Here is a 10,567-nt window from a genome sequence, read left to right on the forward strand (position 1 = left end):
CAGCTTCACCTGGAATGCTTTTCCAACAGTCTTGAAGGAGTTCCCACATATGCTGAGCACTTGTTGGCTGCATTTCCTTCACTCTGCCACCCGACTCATCCCAAACCATCTCAATTGGGTTGAGGTCAGGGGATTGTGGAGGCCAGGTCATCTGATGCAGCACTCCATCACTCTCCTTCTTGGTAAAATAGCCCTTACACAGCCTGGAGATGTGTTGGGTCATTGTCCTGTTGAAAAACAAATGATAGTCCCACTAAGCCCAAACCAGATGGGATGGTGTATCGCTGCAGAATGCTGTGGTAGCCATGCTGGTTAAGTGTGCCTTGAATTCTAAATAAATCACAGACAGTGTCACCAGCAAAGCACCCCCACACCATAACACATCCTCCTCCATGCTTTACAGTGGGAACTACACATGCGAAGATCATCCGTTCACCCACACCGCGTCTCACAAACACACCGCGGTTTGAACCAAAAATCTATAATTTGGACAAATTTCCACCGGTCTAATGTCCATTGCTCGTGTTTCTTGGCCCAAGCAGGTCTCTTCTTATTATTGGTGTCCTTTAGTAGTGGTTTCTTTGCAGCAATTCGACCATGAAGGCCTGATTGTTGAGATGTGTCTGTGACTTGAACTCTATGAAGCATTTATTTGAGCTGTAATTTCTGAGGCTGGTAACTCTAATGAACTTATCCTCTGCAGCAGAGGTAACTCTGGGTCTTCCATTCCTGTGGCGGTCCTCATGAGAGCCAGTTTCATCATAGCGCTTGATGTTTTTCAAAGTTCTTTACATTTTCCGTATTGACTGACCTTCATGTCTTAAAGTAATGTGTCACGATTCTCTAAAGCAGAACCCAGAAGCAGACCAGGACAAGGTGAGTAGAACGAAGGTGAGTATTTATTTACAGATTCAAATGTGGAAGCAGAATAATCCAGGAGACGGAGCGGGCAGCGGAGGTGAGTTGGTGGGAGTGAATAGGCAGATCCGATGATGTCACAGAAGCCACCGACGACCAGGCAGGGGTGGGGTGAATGTTCCGGGAGAATGATGTTCATGGCTAACGATCCGGCAGGGAATGGATGTCAGGTCAGAGCTTATGAAGTGGAGAGGTGATGATCAGGACCAGTTGTGCAGATAGCTGATGAGATGCAGGTGCGGGTAATAGAGAGATCCCCGCCTAGCTTCGTCGCCTGGCAACCAGACAGGGTGTGTTCAGGAACCTCAGAAAACAGACTTCAGAACAGAAAACAGGCAACACAGGCAGAAACAGGCTCAGGAAGCGGGATTCATGACATAATGATGGACTGTCGTTTCTCTTTGCTTATTTGAGCTGTTCTTGCCATAATATGGACTTCGTCTTTTACCAAATAGGGTAATATATGTGAAGAATCTCACATATAAAATGTACTTTGATTTGTTTAACACTTTTTTGGTTACTACAATGTAGAAAATAGTAAAAATAAAGAAAAACCCTTGAATGAGTAGGTTTGTCCAAACTTTTGACTGGTACTGTAATTCAAGGATTATGTTTAAAATGTCCATTAAAGTGTGGTTAATCTGTGTACATTTTACAGTTATTAAATGGACCTTCCTGGGGTGTTGAAATGAACGCCCAGGTCTTCTGGGTCTGCTTTATCAGGTATTGAACAGATGGCGCTAAAGAGGAAATTGCAATGAACTTGTAAATACATAATCATTATAGTCATTAGTATCCTGGGACCTGAACTGGACATCCACATCCATTAACAGTAAAGGACAGAAGGATACACTAGAACCTTCTTGTGGATTTGGTAGGACAAAAACACCATGGCGAGCTCATCATGCTTGTGACATTATGCTAGCTAGCTATCCCCAGTTACAGTGCCTTCAGGAAGTATTCAGACCCTTTGATGCACATATTGTTAGGTTACAGCCTTATTCTAAAATGTATTAAATTGTTATTCTGTCTCTCACTGTTCAAATAAACCTACTATTAAAATTATAGACTGATCATTTCTTTGTCAGTGGGCAAACGTACAAAATCAGCAGGGGATCAAATACTTTTTTCCCTCACTGTAGACAGGTGTGTGCCTTTCCAAATCATGTCCAATCAATTGAATTGACCATATGTGGACTCCAATTAAGTTGTAGAAACATCTCAAGGATGATCAATGGAAACAGGATGCACCTGAGCTCAATTTCGAGTCTCATCGCAAAGGGTCTGAATACTTATGTAAATAAGGTATTTCTGTTTTTAGTTTTTAATAAATGTGCAAAAAAAATTAAAAACCTGTTTTCGCTTTGTCATTATGGGGTATTGTGTGTAGATTGCTGAGGAAATTGTTTTATTTAATCCATTTTAGAATAAGGCTGTAACGTAACAAAATGTGGAAAAAGTGAAGGGGTCTGAATACTTTCCGAAGGCACTGTAGATCATTTGTGTTCACTTGTCGCATCTGTGCTTGGTTGCGTTTTCCCTGTGTTTGTGTCACCGATGCACTTGGGACCTGGCTGCGCGCTGCTCATTCTAAAAATATAACTTTTGGTAGGCTAATCAAAACAGTGGCATCATGTGCAGCAGTTGTGGTCATGTCTAGCAATGTACAGGTCCTTGTATGAACAGCAACCATTCACAACATGGGCAACAGACTCCATTACTTTTGACTAATGTAAAATACAAAATGTGTCATTGTTTGCAGGGTACCACACACACACACAGAAATTGTTTGACAAACCAACTTCCCCTACTGGAATAAATAAAGTACAAACACACACACACACACACACACACATATACACACACACACACACACAAACACAGAGTAATATGAATTTCCAGGTGAACATAAAGCCCACTGGGCAAAAACTGGTTGAATCAACGTTGTTTCCACTTCATTTCAACAATAATGCAATGTGATGACATTTAATCAATGTGGGAAACAGATTTGCAAAAAGTCATCAACATCAGGGAATTTCCTTTCTATTTTTTTTATTTATTTTTTATTTCACATTGAATTCACGTTAATTGACAACTCATCCAAATTTAAATCAAAACTAGATGTTGAACTGACGTCTCTGCCCAGTGGAAGGAGAGCAGTCATTGGTAAATCTATCTGGTTTATTGCAAGTTGAAACAGGGAGCCACCACCAGCACAGAAGCAGAAATAAAATGTAACTGGCCTCTTGGAGACAGGCCCTTCATATCCTAATTAGACAGCACCAGCCCGGTAGGCTTGTGTGAAAGCCAAATAAAAAGATAGTGACTTTGTCAGCTGCTACAGAATCACACAGTGTTCACAGAATGTTATCGATACAATTTAACAGTGAATAATAATTGTGTCCTCGGTCCTTTTACCTCCAATCTGGCGTCAAGCATTATCAACAGATATGAGAATAATCCATAACATTCAGCTTCAAGTCTAGTGACCATGAACCCGCACCTTGAGTGTCACAAACAGAACACTGGAAATTATGTGTATTACAGAAACTCCAAATATGCTAAACATTGTGTTGATCACTTTAAACTACACTGAACAAAAATATAAACGCAACATGTAAAGTTTTGGTCCCATGTTTCATGAGCTGAAATAAAAGATCCCAGAAATTTTCCATACGCACAAATAATTTATTTCTCTCAAATTTTGTGCACAAATGTTTACATTCCTGTTAGTGAGCATTTCTCCTTTGCCAAGATAATCCATCCACCTGACAGGTGTGGCATATCAAGAAGCTGATTAAACAGCATGATCATTACACAGGTGCACCTTGCACTGGGGACAATAAAAGGCCACTCTAAAATGTGCAGTTTTATCACTCAACACAATGCCATGGATGTCAAGTTGAGGGAACATGCAATTGGCATGCTGACTGCAGGAATGTCAACCAGAGCTGTTGCCAGATAATTGAATGTTAATTTCTCTACCATAGAATTTGGCAGTACGTCCAACCCGCCTCACAACCCCGCAAACCACGTGTATGGTGTTGTGAGGGCGAGCGGTTTGCTGATGTCAACGTTGTGAACAGAGTGCACCATGGTGGCGGTGGGGTTATGGTATAGGCAGGCATAAGCTACAGACAACGAACACAATTACATTTTATCGATGGCAATTTGAATGCACAGGACGCCAGGACAGCGGAGTCACTCACCACCTTCCGGAGACATTTGAAACCCCACCTCTTTAAGGAATACCTGGGATAGGATAAAGTAATCCTTCTACCCCCCCCAAAAAAAAAGTGTAAAGTGGTTTTCCCACTGGCTATAGGGTGAATGCACTAATTTGTAAGTCGCTCTGGATAAGAGCGTCTGCTAAATGACGTAAATGTGCCCTTGAGCAAGGCACTTAACCCTAATTGCTCCTGTAAGTCGCTCTGGATAAGAGCGTCTGCTAAATGACTAAAATGTAAATGTAAATGTATGAGATCCTGAAGCCCATTGTCGTGCCATTCATCCGCCGCCATCACCTCATGTTTCAGCATGATAAGGTATGGCCCCATGTCGCAAGGATTTGTACACAATTCCTGGACGCTGAAAATGTCCCAGTTCTTCCGTGGCCTGCATACTCACCAGACATATCACCCATTGAGCATGTTTGTAGAGGAGTGGGACAACCTTCCACAGGCCACAATCAACAGCCTGATCAACTCTTTTCAAAGGAGATGTGTTGCGCTGCATGAGGCAAATGGTGGTCTCACCAGATACTGACTGGCTTTCTGATCCAAGCCTCTACCTTTTTTGGGGGTATCTGTGAACAACAGATGCATATCTGTATTCCCAGTCATGTGAAATCCATAGATTAGGGCCTAATGAATTTGTTTCAATTGACTGATTTCCTTATATGAACTGTAACTCAGTAAAATCTTTGAAATTGTTGCATGTTGCGCTTTTATTTATGTTCAGTATAAATCACTCTTAAATTTCCTCATTACACACACACGCACACATACACAGCATTACAAACGTACCTTTGGTGTTGGTAGTAGTCTATGAGTGTAATAGACAGGAGAGTTCCGGAGCAGAGGAGAATGAATAGAATCAGGTAACGCATTGTTACAACAGGTCACAGACTGTATGACAGAATGACAACTACACTCTCCATCAGGAAGGAATAGAGGGAGGGAGAAGCAGCCTGGTCTCATAGACTATACGTAACATAGTAGATGTAATTCCGTGACACTTAAATTACTATAATATGTTACGTTTGGTATGGTTCCATAAGACAGAAGCTTACTTAAGTCAAATACGAAAGTAGGGTGGTTGGTCAGGCTGGATGGGTTGGCATATAACGTGAACCTGACTCCAGGTTGGGAGGAGAGGAGGAGTCGGAGGGGAGGGGGGGAGAGGTGTGTGTGTGTATAGAGTACCACAGTATGAGTCATAATACCCATAAAACCTTGTGGTCAAACAGGGAAAAATGGTTCCAATCATTTTTCCACCATTCATTTTTCCTATAGGGGATTTTAGAAACACAAAAAATAAGGGCTGTGTTTTGTGTAGGCTTACCCTGGCATGACGTTGTGATAACTGTATAAATCTCTCTAGGGCTCTCTAAGGTGTCTTTTATCAATATATTCACCTGTATTTACCCCCCAAAAATGAAATGCTAATAAGCTGCTAATGTGGCTATCATAAAGAACTACAAATGCCATGATGATCTGGACGTGACTGCCAAATTAAGGCAAAGGTAAGAATCTCTGGATTAACTATCTAATGTTAGCTAAATGTAGTAATGAATGAATTATCAAAATGTCTTTAACCCCCTAGAGTAATTTAACGCACCGGTGCGTCAATCTAAGTAGCGTAATAAAAAAGATCCCCATCAAAATCCGTCAGTTTAACATAGAGATATTTGGGGGTTTTTGCATTGGATGCGTCTCAATCCACTGCATCCACCGATGTCGCACTTCCACATTTGCAGTGAAAGGTGACAGAGATAGAGCAGTGTTTGTCAAACCATGAGACATCCCGAAAATCAGTCTTTTCACGAAAACATCTGTAGTGTCCGAAGCGTCTTTGACCCCAACAAGTGTCAGGGTACTCGTCTGAAGTTGGTACCGTCCAATGTGCCAACTTCCGTTTGTAGCGTCCAAACTGTTTGGGCAAAGGTTGAATGGCAGGAACCCGGTTACCGAGATTTACCGGGATTTATCGGCCAAAAGTATGTGCGCACCTGTTCCTCAAACATCTCATTACAAAATCATGGGCATTAATATGGAGTTGGTCCCCCCTTTGCTGCTATAACAGCCTCCACTCTTCTGAGAAGGCTTTCCACTAGATGTTGGAACATTGCTGCGGGGACTTGCTTCCATTCAGCCTCAAGAGCATTAGTGAGGTCAGGCACTGATGTTGGCCAATTAGGCCTGGCTCGCAGTCTGTGTTCCAATTCATCCTAAAGGTGTTCGATAGGGTTGAGGTCAGGGCTCTGTGCAGGCCAGTCAAGTTCTTCCACACCGATCTCAACAAACAATTTCTGTATGGACCATCACTTTGTGCACGGGGGCATTGTCATGCTGAAACAGGAAAGGGCCTTCCTCAAACTGTTGCCACAAAGTTGGAAGTACAGAATCATCTATAATGTCATTGTATGCTGTAGAGTTAAGATTTCCCTTCACTGGAACTAACCATGAAAAACAGCCCCAGACCCAGTGGTGGAAAAAGTACTCAATTGTCATACTTGAGTAAAAGTAAAGATACCTTAATTGAAAATGACTCAAGTAAAAGTGAAAGTCACCCAGTAAAATACTACTTGAGTAAAAGTCTAAAAGTATTTGTTTTTAAATATACTTAAGTATCAAAAGTAAATGGAACTGCTAAAATATACTTAAGTATCAAAAGTAAAAGTATAAACCATTTAAAATTCCATATATTAAGCAAACCAGCCGGACCAATTTTATTTATTTTTAATTGACGGTTAGCCAGGGGCACACTCAAACACTCAGACATAATTTACAAACAAAGCATTTGTGTTTAGTGAGTCCGCCAGATCAGAGGCAGTAGGGATGACCAGGGATGTTCTCTTGATAAGTGTGTGAATTGGACCATTTTCCTGTCAAAATGTAACGAGTACTTTTCGGTGTCAGGGAAAATGCATGGAGTAAAAAGTACATTAGTACTTTAAAGTATTTTTACTTTAGTACTTTACACCACTGCCCAGACCATTATTCCTCCTCCACCAAACTATACAGTTGGCACTGGGCATTCGGGCAAGTAGCATTCTCCTTGCATCCGCCAAACCCAGATTCGTCCGTCGGACCGCCAGATGGTGAAGCGTGATCTCCCACTCCAAAGAACGCGTTTCCACTGAGTTCAATGACGGCGAGCTTTACACCACTCCAGCCGACGCTTGGAATTGCGCATGGTGATCTTAGGCTTTGGCGGTGCTCGGCATGGAAAATTTCATGAAGCTCCCGACGAACAGTTCTTGTACTGACGTCGCTTCCAGAGGCAGTTTGGAACTCGGTAGTGAGTGTTGCAACCGAGGACAGATGATTTTTACACGGTACGCGCTTCAGCACTCGCCGATCCCATTCTTTGAGCTTGTGTGGCCTACCACTTTTCGGCTGAGCCGTTGTTGCTCCTAGATGTTTCCACTACACAATAACAGCACATGGCTGGTGTGCTCGATTTTATACACCTGTCAAATCAAATCAAATACATTTGTATTTGTCCCATGCACCGAATACAACAGGTGTAGTAGACCTTACCGTGAAATGCTTACTTACAAGCCCTTAATCAACAATGAAATAGAGTTAAGAAAATATTTACGAAATAAACTAAAGTAAAAAATAAAAAGTAACACAATAAGATTACATAACAATAACGAGGCTATATACAGGGGGTACCGGTACCGCGTCAATGTGCAGGAGTACAGGTTAGTCGAGGTAGTAAAAACAAAGGGGGGTCAATGTAAATAGTCCGGGTGGCCATTTGATTAATTGTTCAGCAGTCTTATAGCTTGGGAGTACAAGCTGTTAAGGAACCTTTTGGACCTAGACTATGCGCTCCTGTAACGCTTGCCATGCGGTAGCAGAGAGAACAGTCTATGACTTGGGTAACTGGAGTCTTTGACAGTTTTTGGGCCTTTCTCTGACACCGCCTAGTATATAGGTCCTGGATGACAGGAAGCTTGGTCCCAGTGACGTATTGGGCCTTACGCACTACCCTCTGTAGCGCCTTACGGTCGGATACCGAGCAGTAGCCATACCAGGCAGTGATACAACCGGTCACGATGCTCTGGTGCAGCTGTATAACCTTTTGAGGATCTGGGGACCCATGCCAAATCTTTTCAGTCTCCTGAGGGGAAAAAGGTGGTGTTGTGCCCTCTTCACGACTGTCTTGGTGTGTTTGGACCATGATAGTTTGTTGGTGATGTGGACACCAAGGAACTTGAAACTCTCTCCACTACAGCCCCATCGATGTTAATGGGGGCCTGTTCGGCCCACCTTTTTCTGTAGTCCACAATCATCTCCTTTCTCTTGCTCACATTGAGGGAGAGGTTGTTATCCTGGCACCACACGGCCAGGTCTCTGACCTCCTCCCTATAGGCTCATCGTTGTCGGTGATCAGGCCTACCACTGTTGTGTCGCCAGCAAACTTAATGATGGTGTTGGAGTCGTGCTTGGCCACGCAGTCGTGGGTGAACAGGGAGTACAGGAGGGGACTAAGCATGCACCCCTGAGGGGCCCTGGTGTTGAGGATCAGCGAGGCAGATGTGTTGTTGCCTACCCTTACCACCTTGGGGAGGCCCGCCAGTTGCAGAGGGAGGTGTTCAGTCCCAGGGTCCTTAGCTTATTGTGGGCAATATGGTGTTGAACACTGAGCTGTAGTCAATGAACAGCATTCTCACATAGGTGTTCCTTTTGTCCAGGTGGGAAAGGGCAGTGTGTAGTGCGATTGAGATTGCGTCATCTGTGGATTTGTTGGGGCGGTATGCGAATTGGAGTGGATCTAGGGTTTCCGGGATGATGGTGTTGATGTGAGCCATGATAACAGGTTAGGACTGCTAGAACCTTGAAGTTGGGGCTTAACTGGAACAACAGTGATTTATGTTGAAAAATACAGAATAAAAGTCTACTCATACAGTGCCCTCGGGAAGTATTCACACCCCTTGACTCAGTCGAGCAGTGAATTTCAAACACAGATTCAACCATAAAGACCACAGATGTTTTCCAATGCTTCGCAAAGAAAGGCACCTATTGGTAGATGGGTAAAAAAAAAAAAAAACATTAAATAACCCTTTGAGCATGGTGAAGTCCTTAATTACACTTTGGATGGTGTATCAATACATCCAGTCACTACAAAGATACAGGCGCCCTTCCTAACTCAGTTGCCGGAGAGGAAGGAAACCGCTCAGGGATTTCACCATGAGGCCAATGGTGACTTTAAAACAGTTACAGTGTTTAATGGCTGTGATAGGAGAAAACTGAGGATGGATCAACAACATTGTAGTTACTCCACAACACTAACCTAAATGACAGAGTGAAAAGAATGAAGCCTGTACAAAATAAAACATATTCCAAAACATGTATCCTGTTTTGCAATAAGGCACTAAAGTAAAACAGCAACAAAAACATTTGGCAAAGAAATTAACTTTATGTCCTGAATACAAAGTGTTATGTTTGGGGCAAATCCAACACAACACATCACTGAGTACCAGTCTTCATATTTTCAAGCATGGTGGTGGCTGCATCATGTTATGGGTATGCTTGTCATCTGAAAGGACTAGGGAGTTTTTTTGGATAAAAAATTTTTTTTTAAAGCGCTAAGCACAGGAAAAATCCTAGAGAAAAACTGCGTTCAGCCTGCTTTCCAACAGACACTGGGAGACAAATTCACCTTTCAGCAGGACAATAACCTAAAACACAAGGCCAAATATACACAGGAGTTGCTTACCAAGACGACATCTGCTAAACGACATCTGCTAAATGATGTAAATGTAAATGTAATTGAATGTTCCTGTGTGCACTAGTTAGAGTTTTGACTTAAATGGCTTTAAAATCTATGGCAAGTCTTGAAAATGGCTGTCTAGCAATGATCAAGAAACAACTTGACAGAGCTTGAAGAATTTTGAAAATAATAATGTGCAAATATTGTACAGTCCAGGTGTGCAATGCTCTTAGAGACTAACCCAGAAAGACTCACTGCTGTAATTGCTGCCAAAGGTGATTCTAACATATATTGACTCATGGGTGAAATACTTATGTAAATTAGATATTTCTGTATTTCATTCAATAAATTAGCAAAAATGTCTAAAAACATGTTTTCACTTTGTCATTATGGGGTATTGTTTGTAGATTGCTGAGAGAGAAAACATATATTTAATACAATTTGAATTCAGGCTGTAACACAACAAAATGTGGAATACAGTGAGGGAAAAAAGTATTTGATCCCCTGCTGATTTTGTACGTTTGCCCACTGACAAAGAAATGATCAGTCTATAATTTTAATGGTAGGTTTATTTGAACAGTGAGAGACAGAATAACAAAACAAAAATCCAGAAAAACGCATGTCAAAAATGTTATAAATTGATTTGCATTTTAATGAGGGAAATAAGTATTTGACCCCCTCTCAATCAGAAAGATTTCTGGCT

General features: G+C 42.0%; 1 protein-coding gene across 1 annotated transcript in view; it reads right to left on the reverse strand.

Moving 5' to 3' along the window:
• Window positions 1–5,026, reverse strand: part of LOC121585700 (alpha-2,8-sialyltransferase 8F-like) — a 30,008-nt gene extending 24,982 nt beyond the window's left edge. The window contains exon 1 of the mRNA XM_045218947.1: window positions 4,944–5,026. Coding sequence (XP_045074882.1) covers window positions 4,944–5,026 — 83 coding nt within the window. The remainder of the gene's footprint in view (window positions 1–4,943) is intronic.
• Between the last annotated feature and the right edge of the window lie 5,541 nt (window positions 5,027–10,567).

This window comes from Coregonus clupeaformis, unplaced genomic scaffold (assembly GCF_020615455.1).
Source record: "Coregonus clupeaformis isolate EN_2021a unplaced genomic scaffold, ASM2061545v1 scaf1924, whole genome shotgun sequence".
In the NCBI taxonomy this organism is placed as follows: domain Eukaryota; kingdom Metazoa; phylum Chordata; class Actinopteri; order Salmoniformes; family Salmonidae; genus Coregonus; species Coregonus clupeaformis.